This window comes from Sceloporus undulatus, chromosome 7 (assembly GCF_019175285.1).
Source record: "Sceloporus undulatus isolate JIND9_A2432 ecotype Alabama chromosome 7, SceUnd_v1.1, whole genome shotgun sequence".
NCBI lineage: Eukaryota > Metazoa > Chordata > Lepidosauria > Squamata > Phrynosomatidae > Sceloporus > Sceloporus undulatus.
This window is the reverse complement of record NC_056528.1, coordinates 1669691-1683316: the sequence shown is the minus strand read 5'-3', so window position 1 is coordinate 1683316 and position 13626 is coordinate 1669691. Positions and strand designations below refer to the sequence as shown.

Here is a 13626-nt window from a genome sequence, read left to right as displayed (position 1 = left end):
TCGTTAACCAATAGCGAGCACGAACTGGGAGGAATGACAGGCATTTGTTCCCACCCTCACCTCTTTCTTTTTTTTCTCCTGTCACACATCTCCAGGACCTGCTGGGAAGGGAAAGATGGATTGTCCAATCAAAGGGAAGGAAAAGGATGATTGGCACCAGACGAGGACCAATGAAGTGAAGGCTGGGAAGGAAAGAGGGAGGAGATTTGACCCTCCGTAAAGGCTTCCGCCCTCAGTGAAGCCGAAGTGTGTTCATCTATAATGCATGTGGTGCGCTAGGTGAGATCTCGCGAGAGAGAACGAGATTTCCCGCTCGGACTGCGTGAAGCGCTTTCCCCCAAGATGGCGGCTGCCAGCTAAGCGAGGGAAGCGGAGAGATCTTCCGAAGGAAAGGCAAATGGCGGCCGCGGAAGGCGGGGGAGGTCCCGCCGAGGCGTCCGCTATGGAGACCGACACCGCAGACGACATTTTGCCCGGGTTTCGAGACGCCGATGCCTTCGTCAAGGTACCTTTGAGCAGTTAGAACCATCGCGCTACGGGTGCCGAGTGGCAGAGAGGGCGCAGAGCATGCCGGGAGTTGTAGTTTTTTCAGTGGAATAAGACTCAGGGTGTAGCTTCTACAGTACAATAATAAGGCGCTTATTATATAAAAGTTACTGTTTTATATAATCTCTTTTGTCATTTTTGCCTGTTTGAATTGTTTTAATGATGTAACTATTTTAACTGAGGGATTTGTAAGGAGACAGTATAATGTGATTGTTGTTTGTGTTTTTATTCCTATGTTGTAATAATTGTTAATTGTTTGATTATAATTTCTGTCGCAACCCGCCTTGATTCCTCCAGGAAAAGGCGGAATGTAAATAAATATTATTATTATTAATTTATTATTAGTAATTAGTAATATTATTAACAATATTTATTAATATTATAACAATATAGTTAATTATTATTACCTTTATTTTTATTATTTGTTAACATTATTTGTTAATATTATTATTTATTAACAATATTTGTTAATATTTTTCATTTATTAATATTATAATAATATAGTTACTGTAATTATTATTACCTTTATTTTTGTTATTTGTTATTATTTAATAATATTATTTATTAACAATATTTATTAATATTATTCATTTATTAATATTATAATATAGTTAGCTATTATTACCTTTATGTTATTTAATATCATTAAATAATATTGTTTATTAACAATATTTATTAATATTATTTATTTATTAATATTATAATAATATAGTTAATTATTACCTTTATTTTATTATTTTTAATATTATTTATTAACAACATTCATTAATATTTTTCATTTATTAATATTATAATAATATAGCTAATTATTATTACCTTTATTTTTATTATTTGTTAATATTATTTAATATTATTATTTATTAAAATATTCATTAATATTATCAATTTATTAATATTATAATATATAGTTATTACCTTTATTTTTATTATTTGTTAATATTATTTAATAATAATAATATTTATTAACAATATTTATTGACATTATTGTTAATCATTATTACCATTATTATTATTAACTATAATAATATAGGGAATATGGAATATATATATTCCAAAAATATATGGAAAAGTGAGAAGAGGAAGGAGAAACTGGAAACATGCTAAAAAGCCATTCAAAATGGGGGAAGGCGGAGGGTTAGTCGGGACAGTTGGGAGGCATAATAATAATAATAATAATTATTATTTATATCCCGCCTCTCTACAAAAAGCAATAATTTTAGCCGCTCTGATAGCCTTTAGGACTGAAGGGCGGGGTATAAATACCATAATAAATAAATAAATAAATATTATTTATTTATTAATAATAAAAAATAAAATATAATAATAAATAATAATAGATAAAATACAAATACAAACAATAATAAATCCCCCAAGTACTTATAAATCTGGCCTTCCTGGATAAGCATCAGTGGCTTGGTTCACAACAACTGACCTTTGCCTTCTCTCCTTGCCCTTGGTACCCAGCATGCCCTGGGCACTGTGGTGTCCGCCACCAAGGCTTCCAATGGCCTCCCGCAGCCTGGAGACGAGTACGACTTCTACCGCAGCTTTCCCAGCTTCCAGGTCTACTGTGAAACTCAAGGAGACAGGCTGCTCCAATGGTGAGTCCTTGGGTTGTGGCTGGAGTGGTTGGCTTGCCTCTTCTCCATTACATTCCCTGTATCTATGGGATTGGTACCCACAGTTTCATGTACCCACATCCGGGGGGGGGGGGGGGGTCTCTATTGGTATTTTTTAGGGCCTCCAATGGTATGCCTCCTGTGGAAGTTGACCATAAAGTCATGCTACAGAACCAACACTCCTGCCATCTTTGCTATTTTTCCTCCCCATCAGCATGAGCAAAGTGATGCGGTACCATGGCTGCCGCAGCCACCTCCAAGACCGCAGCAAGGTGACGGAGCTAGAGGACAAATTTGATCTGCTGGTCGACGCCAATGATGCCATCCTGGAAAGAGTGGTAAGTGTCAGCCCGCTCCTGGGCAGAACGGTGCTCCTCTTGACTTTTGGCTCTAGCGATTCCAGAGGGACTGAATGATGCAGAGGATTCATCTGCTGGGTCCACCCGGTTCTACAACACACACACACACAAATGCACAAGAACCAATGTGGTGGAGTGTTTTGAGTGTTGGACTACAACTCTGGAGAAGGGTCTACCCTATCTATACCTGCATCCACCCCAGAGAGTTAATGCAGTTTCACACAACTTTACCTACTATGGCTCAGTGCTATGGGATTTGGGTTTGTGGTTTTATGAGGCTCTCTGTCAGAGAGTGCCGGGGCCACAACAAACTACAAATCCCAGGACGGAGCCATGACAGTTAAAGCAGACTGCATTAATTCTGCAGTGCGCATGGAGCCTTGGTCTGTTACCCCAAACCTTTAACTAGAGGTTTCAGATTGTTTCCTTCTAAAGGACATCCTACTCTTCTATTTCAGGGCATGCTACTGGATGAAGCAGCCGGTGTGAACAAGAACCAGCAGCCTATCCTCCCCTCAGGCTTGCAGCCTCCCAAGACCATCATTTCCAGCTGGAACTCCAAGGTGAAAGTCATCTTCCATGTATTTATTTATTTACTTCCAATATTTCAGAGGCAATTTCCCTCTAGGCCCCTCTATTACATTTTGATTCTTGTAAAATGTATGAGTATGCATAGCTAAAGTAATAAGATTTTCTGAACATCGGATAATGAATGGTGGATCATCCCATAGGCCTAAAAGCCTGCAGGATTCAACCACGTTGAACCACTTTTGCCTCTTCTTCCAACAGACCAGTGAAGCCAGCAGGCGGACGAGACCAGAAACTTTCCGCTTGCTCCATGCGCGGAACATTGTCCGTCCGCAGCTCAAATTTCGTGAGAAGGTGGACAACTCCAACACCCCCTTCGTCCCCAAGCTCTTTGTCAAACCTAATGCTCTCAAGCCACTGCCAGAAGGTGAGAAGGAGAGGGTCAGAAAGGAAGGAACATGCCTTGACTTTGGTGGAGTATCAGAGAGAGAACAAATGCTTTTAGGAACAGCAACAAGGTCTGCATCCGCACTGTAGAAATAATCCAGTTTGACACCACTTTAACTGCCATGGCTCAGTGCATTGGATATCTAGGAAATGTAGTTTTGTGAGACACTTAGCCTTCTCTGTCGGAGAACCCTGGTGCCACAACAAGCTACAATTTCCAGGATTCCACAGCATTCCGCCATGACAGTTAAAGTGGTGTCAAACTGGATTATTACTGCAGTGCAGATGCAGGCAGAGTTTGCTGGCCACCTCTGGATAATCATGCACAAAATTAAATAGTCTAGAACATTTGCTATTGCATGCTCCTTACAGAAATCAGAGGAAGAAGTCTGGAAATGGTGGGTGTTATTTCATGAGTGGGTTTAACATTTTTGCTTCTGGGTGTCCAGTACTGTCAAAAAGCAGGCGAGAACGAAAGGAGCGACCGGAGGACCTGGATGTGCCAGCTGCCTTGGCCGACTTCCTTCACCAACAGAGGACTCAGCAGACGGAGCAGGAAATGTAAGGAAACAGCATTATTAAAATTACTTTTTAAACATGTATCAAATATATAGCAAACAGTACAAGAAACCAATGCAAACTTACAGGTACATTTTCCATGTCCACATTTCTTAAGAGAAACAGTTAATCTAACAATGTATGCTTGTCCCTCTCCATATTCACTAGGGTTAGGGGCACAAGACCCCCGTGAATATGGGAAAACCGCAAATAACGAAAACGCCATGTTTTTACACCACTCTAGGAATCTCTAGGTCCTCCAGGGCAACTCTGTGGCCAACATCTGACAGACACTGACCATAGAACTGCGCTGGAGGAGCTACAAAGACCTAGTAGAGTGTTCTCTCTAGGGATCTCTAGGTCCTCCAGGGCAACTCTGTGGCCAACATCTGACAGACACTGACCATAGAACTGCGCTGGAGCAGCTACAAAGACCTAGTAGAGTGTTCTCTCTAGGGATCTCTAGGTCCTCCAGGACAACTCTCTGGTCAACGTCCAACAGACACTGACCATAGAACTGCGCTGGAGAAGCTACAAAGACCTAGTAGAGTGTTCTCTCTAGGGATCTCTAGGTCCTCCAGGGCAACTCTGTGGTCAATGTCCCACAGACACTGACCATCGAACTGTGCTGGAGGAGCTACAAAGGCCTAGGAGAGTATTCTCTCTAGGACTATCTAGGTCATTCAGTGCCACTTTTAGTTAAAGCTGACCATAGACTTGCACTGGAGGACCTAGATATTCCTAGAGAGAACATATTAATCAAATCCGTGAATAATTAAAGCCGCAAATATGGAGGGATGAGTCTATTAATTTCTGGTACTATGCTCTACCAATGTCCGCGTGTTGAATTTCCCTCTTCTTTCATGCAGGTTTGCTCACCCATACCAGTATGAACTGGAGCATTTTTCACCACCGGAGGAGTTTCTAGAAAAACCACAAGTCCAGGTTAGTTCTCTGAGCGAAATCCAAGGTTTTCCCAGCAACTCAAACTCGGCTCTCTCTTCGATCAAAGCTGCATTGGAAAATAATGTACATCTTCTATCTTGATTTCCTCTGCTAGATGTTCAGACCTCTTGCAGAAACGCCCCGCCACTTCGTCTCCACCTTGGACGAGTTGGTGGAGTTGAATGAGAAACTTAGGACCTGTAAGGAGTTTGCGTTGGATTTGGAGGTAAGTATTGCTCCTGGAACTGTTTTCATTTTACCTGTGCATTGCACATTGAGTGTGTTCATTTTAATGGGTTGTTTTCCTCTCTCTTTCCTCCACTCCCTCTGTATCCTTCTCCACAGCACCATTCCTACCGGAGTTTTCTGGGTCTGACGTGCCTCATGCAGATTTCCACCCGAACGGAAGACTTTATCATCGACGCCTTGGAGCTGCGCAGCGAACTGTATATCTTGAATGAGACCTTTACTGACCCTGCAGTTGTCAAGGTGAAGGAATGGGCCGTTGTGAATTTTTCAGTGGACAATGGGTGGATTTGAACTGGCAACCGGACAGTGTTGTGCTGTCCTCTCTATCCTTTAAGAGGCATCACTAAATATTTGGCTGGGCTATTAGGTATCAGTTGGAGGCAAGTTACATGGTCCAGGATGGCCCAGTATCCACATTTGCAGAAGAAGCAAGAGGCGCATGTCCCAAGTTGCTCAAAAGATGGTTGTTTAGTGATAGAAAACCCCAATGTATTTCAGTCAAAGTCAGGGGTGAGCAACCTATGTCCCTGTGTTATGTCCCCTGGAGGTCAATTGGAACCTAGGCAGGCCCAAGAGCTTGCATCCATATGCCTATAATGAGGTTTTCTTGGCAATATTGTCCAGAGGGTCTTTGCCATGGCCTTGTGCATGGATGTATTTGGGATAAAGGGAAGGTGACCATCTAAAAGTCTGAGTGGGCAGAGAACAAAAAGCCCAAAACGCCAGAGGAGCCCAAAGTTGCTCATCTCTCAACAAGAGTCAGATCAGGTTGAAGCAGGAGGCAGGGATGGGGAATGGAGGGCTGTTATTTCCCAGGGGGACTTGTACATATTCGGGTCTTGTTTTCCCTCATTACGGCAGGTCCTGCATGGTGCCGATTCGGACGTGGAATGGCTGCAGAGAGACTTCGGCCTCTACTTGGTGAACGTCTTTGACACCCACCAAGCGGCTCGGCTGCTCAGCCTCGGCCGGCATTCCCTGGAGCATCTGCTCAAGCTGTATTGTGATGTGGCTGCCAACAAGCAATACCAGCTGGCTGACTGGCGCATACGGTAATGGGCACAAGAAGAGAAAAACTCATGGATAGAATTAAAAAGTGGACTTTTTTTGGTCCACTCTGAAAATCATGGGATTGAAGTCCATTTTCCAAGCTCTCCTTAGGGGTATCTCTCTTTCTCTTTCTCCCCAGCCCCCTCCCAGAGGAAATGATCAACTATGCCCGCGATGACACCCACTACCTTCTCTACATCTATGACCGAGTAAGAGAGGAGCTGTGGCAGAGAGGCAACGAACAACCGGCTCAGCTCCAGGTTGTGTGGCAGCGGAGCAAAGACATCTGCCTAAAGGTAAACCTTAAATTAAAGGGAAGGGCCCTGGAAATACAAGTCAGGGCCATGGAATGAAGCTGCTATTCATCATCGTTGTTTTGGCAGTTTCTGCAACTCCGCAGGGTCCTAGGACTGAGAATTGGCCTCCGGATTAGCCACAGTTGTGGTACTATCCCCCTGCGTTTTGAGTTCCCTCCACCCATTCATTTGCCTTTTCTTCTCACTTAGAAATACATCAAGCCCATCTTCACCGAAAACTCCTACATGGAGCTCTACCGGAAGCAGAAGAAGCACCTCAACACCCAACAGCTGACGGCCTTCAAGCTGCTCTTTGCCTGGAGGGACAAGATGGCGCGCCAAGAGGATGAGAGCCCAGGGTGAGGGCAAAGAGCATGCGGCAGAGACTGGCTGGTGCGCTGGTTGACGCACAAGGAAAGGAGCATAGTGTCTTCATGCATGGCAGAAAAGGCTCAGGCTGCTGCCTCACTGCAGAATTAATACAATGTGAACCTTCTTTGACTGTTACGGCTCCATCTTGGTGTCTTGGGGTGCGGGCCAGTTTAGACCCAGTGCCTGAAGTTCTCCACCCTCAACTTAGATAGCAATGTATGCTATTTACTGTCTTTGTTTTACTTGTTGTACAGGTATGTGCTCCCAAACCACATGCTGCAAAAGATAGCTGAGGAACTTCCCAAGTAAGTGGCTTTTTGACGTGGCAACAGCCATCTTCCTTGACTCCGCCAAACGGTTATGTTCTATCGTCTTCAAAATGTTCAGGGAAAAAAACGTTCTGCTCTTTCCCAATCCAGGGAGCCACAAGGAATCATTGCCTGCTGCAACCCAGTCCCGCCTCTCGTCCGGCAGCAGATCAACGAAATGCATCTCCTCATCCATCAGGCCAGAGAGATGCCTCTGTTGAAGGTACGAAAGCCCCTTTAAAGTACAGGACACACAGTGAACAGCATTGTTTATGCCAACTCCTTTCCCTAAAAATACCTCTTCGTTTCTGCCAGCGTCACCCTATTCGTACCATCTAGATAAAATTATGCACATCCTATTGCATGCTGCCCTAAGTAGTAAGAATGTTTGTGGATATTCTTTAATGGTTCATATTGCAAAACCTCAACCGGTGACTTGGAAGAGAGGGTTTGAACCAAGTGTGTGTGTGTGTGTGTGTGTGTGCAAGAGATATGTGCAGATGATAGAAAGAGGAATGAGAGATTTTAGAAGAATGCTGCGTCCTCTGAACGTTTTGTTTCTTTATTTCTAGTCCGAAGTTGCCGTTGGCACGAAAAGGAAAGGACCCCTACAACGTGCGGAGGTACATATTCCCTTGGTCACTTTGCCTGCCCCTTTTCTTTAGATTCCCATATTCCCTCTGAATAAGATAGCAGTGAAAGAAGATTAAGAATGTCGTTGTGTTTGTTGTGCTGTCATGGACCACAAAAACATGAGACATCCATCATATAAAAACATGAATCAAAAAGTAAGCTGTTGAAGCCAGACAGAGCAAGGAGCAGCTCCGCTTGAGACCTCCTTCCAGTTTGAAGCATGGATGACAACTCTTTGAGCATGCTTTCTCAACCAATAATGGGCCCATAGTTTTTGTCGCTGTTTATGTTTTAGTGATCCATTCAGTCCCCAGGACATACACATTGGCCCTAAACTTGTCATAGAGTCCTGATCTAGCACACCAAAAGTCCCAAAGCCCACAGTTCACCTTGACACAAAGCACTTCCTTTTCTCTGTCCTGATTCTCTCATGGCTTAAATCTTTTCACTGTGGGGCAGATGAGTGGGAACCAAGGAGGCTTTGTGAACTATTATTGTCTGCGTGAATTTTTAAACTGAGGCCCTCTGTGCCCATGTTTCCTTGGATTTTGGCAGAAGCCAGAGAATCAGCTGTTTGGACCCCATGACAGCTCCCACATTCCTCAGGATGAGAAGATGACCCACTCGGATCTAGGTAATCCTGGGAGAGGGTAGGAAAGGGCCGTGAGTTGAAACTGGGAGGGTATCACGGTTCACCTGCGGAAAGAAGAACTGTATGGTAGATTACCAGTCTGAAGGTCAACAACCAGGATATTGTATAGCAACCAGGGAGCCAAAACCAACAGAGGTACGTGCAGAAGAGCAACCTGGATTCAGGAACAGGGCCAAGTATCTGAGCTGGCATGGGTGTCTCTCATGGAATGGGCAGTCAACATTGTTTGTGGTGGTTGTAAAATGTTTGCCGGCCGCCCTATATAAGGAGGCTGGCTGTTCAGTGCAAACAACGTTGGCCACTCCCCAAATGCTCCAGCCCTGCTAGTGTTTCAGAGAGAGGCCTTATTGTGGTTAGAGCATCCTTCCCCTCGCCATGGACATCTCCTGATTTTATTTGGACTTCGACTCCCATTACTCCCAGCCAGAATGGCTCATGCTTATGGATGATGAAGCTTGCGATCTAAATTGTCAGGAGGGCAGAAGAAGAGGAAGTTGGGTTAGAACAGTGTTGCTCAAAGTGGTGGTCTATGGACCAGTGCCCATCCCTGAGCCATTGGCTACTGGTCAAGGGCACGTTTCCAGGAAAGAAAGAGAATCAGAATCCTAGCATTGGAAGAGGCTCTAATAAAAAGGGGTAGCTTAATTCCCATTCATTTCCCATTTTATTTCCCTGCTCTGGTCTCTTCATGCAGCGCCTGGACCAACCCTGGAGCATGCCAGACTCTTTTCGGAGACAGAGGAGGCGGATGAATTGCCCCAATCGACTTGCCTCCTTTGGAAAGCCACCATCAGTATTTTTAATGTAAGTTTTACATCCATTGGAGAACCTGGAGTGTATTAGTACTCTCTAGTAGCCAACTGAGTCAACAAACAGTTCTTTCCTCCCTTGATTTTTAAAGATGTATATATGCCTTAGTTTTACCCAGTGGCCAGACTGGAGGGTCAGGGAGCTTTTAAGGGATGCCTTTGTACAGAGACGATCCAAACAGATAGCTAGTGCCTCAATGCCAATTGACTTGTAACTGGTCCCAGTTGCATGTGAATTTTTCTTCCATCCCCAAAGGAACCTGATAGGAGCGATGTGGAGGATGAAACCTTAACAGCCGCGCAGCGGAAAGCCCGGCGTATCATGGAGTCTTTCGAAAACCCATTCCGAATGGTAAAGCCCACTTTTCTATATGTTGTATTTCCCAGCAGAGAAGGGAAACAATCCAAAAAAACACCCGCAAGAAGGCTTACAAAATAACCACTGTATTAGTAAGGAAAAACATATTAGAATGGTTCCGTCTAATCAATATTCCTTAACTGCAGTAAATTAAACTCTATCAGGACTGAATCTCAGTCAACATATTCCGGGGTAGCTGTGTTGACCATGCAGCAAAATTCATGCTGCTGACAGGTACAAGGCACCCATCTGTCTTTCAAATTGGTGTTTTGTTTTCTTCCTCTGCTTTCAGTATTTGCCACAAGAACAGAACGCTGCTCACATCTCCCAGTCGGCCAAATCGGACCCGTCGTCGAAAATCTATGAAGTAAGTGCCTGTTCTAAGCTTGATAACGCAGCCTTTTTTTTAGGGTTGTCTGCAGATTTCAGCTCCAGGTTATTCCTAGCGCTGCTTTTAACTGGAGTCACCGAGGATTGAAGCTGGGCACTTTGACATGCCGCATATATGGCTGCCTCCACTTAGACTGGCACCGTGGGGATATGCTTGGACAGTGGCACAGTTGCATCTTGTCTGTTTCCAGATCAGTAACCGGTGGAAGCTTCTAAGCCAGGCACAGCTTCAGGCGGCGGCAAAGAAGAAAGCATCCACAAAGAAGAAGCTTCAGCAGACAGGTAACTTCATAGGATTATTTTACGTGAAACATATTCAGAGGAGGCTTGCCCTGTATTCTTTGGCACTCCTGAATCCAAATACTAACCACTCCGGACCCAGCTTCACTTCCAAGATCAAACAGGATCTAGTATATTTAAGATCTTCTAAGAATGACTTAGTCTGGATTAAATCCAGCATGATAGGTTAAATGAACCTGTATTCCAATCTTGCAAGGACACCCTTACAAAAGAGAGAGGGGAAATCTTTCCTTTTGCCAACACTGAGAACCTGTGCCTTATGACAGTTCACTTGGACAGCTTCAGTTTGAATGTCTATTCACCTGTAATGGACTGGGCTCATATTCCAGTATATTTAACATACCTTCTTTCCCTCTTTATTCAGCCCCAGTGGCTGCAGCATCTCGCGCGGCTGCTGAGAAGGAAATCAAAGAGGAAGCTGCGGACGCCGTCTCCGTACGAGAGATGGTCGCGGTGAGTGTTTTTTACCTCCTGCACAGGCCCAGTAAAACATCATTGCCCCATTCCCAGGGCAAGTAGTCCTGATGGCACAGAGCCCACTCCCTGGTTCCGGTGAGAACGATCCAGATGACCTCCAGCCATATATCTTCTTTATAGCAATTTAAAATAACTCACCTTTTGCTCTGGATCTTCCCAGAAGATCAGGAGCCCTCCATTATGATGCCAGGCCAATGCATACTGCCTGGCGCTAGGGTGAATTGTTCACTGGTCAGAATGAGGTGCCCAGCCATTTGATTCAATCTGGGTGCCTTTTTCTGACCCCAGAGGATGCAGCTCACGCCACCTTCTCCCACAGCTCTGTTCAGTCTTTTCTTTTGGGGTGTCTTTATTCCTAGCTGGAACAAGTCGGGCAAAAGAGGGAGAGAGAAGGAAGCAATCCTGGGACAGAGATGCCCAAGCAAGAGAAGAAAAAGGCCAAAGTCTCCCAGCAGCCAGAGAAGGAGGAAGAGAAAGAGGACCCAAAGCCCTTCACGCCCTTCGACTACAGCAACGCCAACCTCCAAGTGTTTGCAGGTAAGAGCCCCTGGCCCTGAATGACTACGTAGCTACTACTAAGTGTGCCATACTGAAACAGGTGGCGTTCCCCATCCCCATCTCCTAGATAACAGCACTTGATGTATTAGGTTTGTGGATGGTCATGATATTGTTTTTGTGTCAACCCTATCACAGGGGTTTTCGTGGCAAGGTTTGTTCACAGGGTTTGTTCAGAAGGTCATCCAGTATGTTTCTGTGGTCAAGCAGGCATTCAAAGTGCTCTCTGAGTTGTAGTGGCTCTCACTGTTAGCAAAGGTGATATAACGTAATATGGCCACAAAGAGGTGAATATGAGGATCTGATGTAGAAGGAGCCCTAAAACAGCCCTGTTCCATAGAATCGAGGGTGGGCAATGTCTGTGAAGTGCGGGTGGCCATGCCTTTCTCCCTTGGCACCAGGAATTTCCTGCCCTGTTTTTCCAACTAAAGCCTCAAATGCTTCCCTACATATCTCAGAGTGGCTCAGCTGGATACTGGGTGTTGTAGTCCCAAAAAGGATAACGGGAGTTGTAATCCCAAAAAGCTCTGGGCTTCTTAGGGCTGCTTGTTTTGCTGTCAAATGATGATGGTGGTGATGATGATGGACTCAGTCCCTCTTTCCTTCTAGGGAAAGGCAAAAACAAGTCATCCTCGCAGTTCAATCCTGCCAAGCAGGTCCACGCCGGCAAGGTAAGTCCCATTGAGGGGTTTTGGGGATATTTTTGTGGGGCTTTTTTGGAGTTTGCTCCATACAGCTTGATGACAGTTTGCTACAATCACCTGCATTTCGTTTCTTTCTCTGTTTCTCGAATGCTGAAACGAAACAGAAGGGAGCCAGCAAAGTCCATCAGCCGGACGGAACAAGAAGCATGTCTTATACCACTGGGAAGTCCAACAGGTCAGCCAATGGTGGGACCCAAATGAGGCTTGAAATGTTTCTAGTCCCTGTCATGGACACTTTGTCCACCCCTGGTCTGGATACCAAATATATGAAGCGGCTAGGCTTCATTAAGACCATTAGTAGTAGCCTTTCTGTCATTCTTTCCGCAGGGGTTTCCGGCACAACTGGCCGAAAAGATAATCCCACTCAAGGAACGGAGGAACCACGAAATCGAGGATCCGAACAGTTGGCGTCTTTTGAGGGAGGGGAAACGCCATTCAGTGCTGCGACTTTTTGTACGGAGACCTGTTTGTTTGGAGTGTTTTGGATTGTTTTTTTTAATGGATTAAATTGCTTTTCTTCCCTCTCCCCTAAAATCGGAGATGTTAACGTTTTCTTCCCACAACCAGCACCTTCCCAAAAAGGCACAGCTTCCGTTACTTTCCCTTATCGTGCTTTTTGCCCTTTGAGGAGTAGAGGGTGCCTTGGGACACAGAGAGGAGGAGTAAAATGCTCCAGGAAGCAGCCTTCGCTGCATCTTCAACAGTTAGTTGAATGTAAAGTATTTGAAGTAAGCGGATGAAAAAGGAGGAAGGTGGGAGGAGGAGAGAGAAACTGGGACCTTTTAAAAGCAGCTGGAAAAGTGGGAATGCAAAGGATTCATTGTAACTGTCCTTGCCAAACTTAGATGTTGGAGAGCATGTTTTAGTTTGGAGCGCTTGCTGCTACTCACTGAGCATTTCCATCTTTTAGGATTTGAAAGGGAACGCCATAGAACAGCTGAGGAAGACATGGCCACCTTGGAAATCCCAGGAGGGCCGGTTTTGGCCTTTAGGGCCTAGGGTTCCCAGGTTAGGATCGTCCCAAATCCTGAGATTTGCAGGCCGAAACTTGAAACCTAGCGGCAACATCCCCGGTGACATAATTGAGCATTATGTATCAAGTTGCTCACGGCTTGTCGTTCGAACGTAACCCCACACAGAAAACCTATTTTCCCGGTTGGAAATAAAGTCTTTTTGGCAAAATGCGGGGTTTGGTTTAAATCAATACATCTTTGCAAAGTGCGGAAAACTCCAAAGCCTTGGCTGCTGACACATTGCAGAATGAATGCTTTAACTGTCATGGCTCCTTCTTGGGTCATTGGCTCCAAATCCGTCCATCCTGGGATTTGTAGTTTGTTGCGGCGTCAGGCAGAATAAGGCTGAATATCTCACAGTTCCACAGCATTGAACCACGACAGTAAAGTGGCATGTACCATTTTTCCCCCTCCGTTTGCGCTCGCGCATAAGGGAGGGATCCCAAGTCTGTGACTGT

General features: G+C 44.8%; 1 protein-coding gene across 1 annotated transcript; it reads left to right on the top strand.

Moving 5' to 3' along the window:
* The first annotated feature begins 301 nt into the window (after positions 1 to 301).
* Positions 302 to 13337, top strand: EXOSC10 (exosome component 10). The gene is made up of 25 exons (XM_042477977.1): positions 302 to 505; positions 2011 to 2147; positions 2380 to 2503; positions 2983 to 3087; positions 3314 to 3479; positions 3949 to 4060; positions 4927 to 5002; positions 5118 to 5228; positions 5348 to 5491; positions 6113 to 6303; positions 6441 to 6597; positions 6808 to 6956; positions 7224 to 7274; positions 7389 to 7500; positions 7850 to 7900; positions 8466 to 8544; positions 9257 to 9366; positions 9628 to 9723; positions 10022 to 10096; positions 10311 to 10401; positions 10784 to 10872; positions 11256 to 11433; positions 12061 to 12122; positions 12260 to 12330; positions 12483 to 13337. The coding sequence occupies exons 1-25, from the start codon at positions 398 to 400 to the stop codon at positions 12511 to 12513; spliced, it is 2676 nt and encodes an 891-aa protein (XP_042333911.1). The 5' UTR covers positions 302 to 397; the 3' UTR covers positions 12514 to 13337.
* Positions 13338 to 13626: the final 289 nt, after the last annotated feature.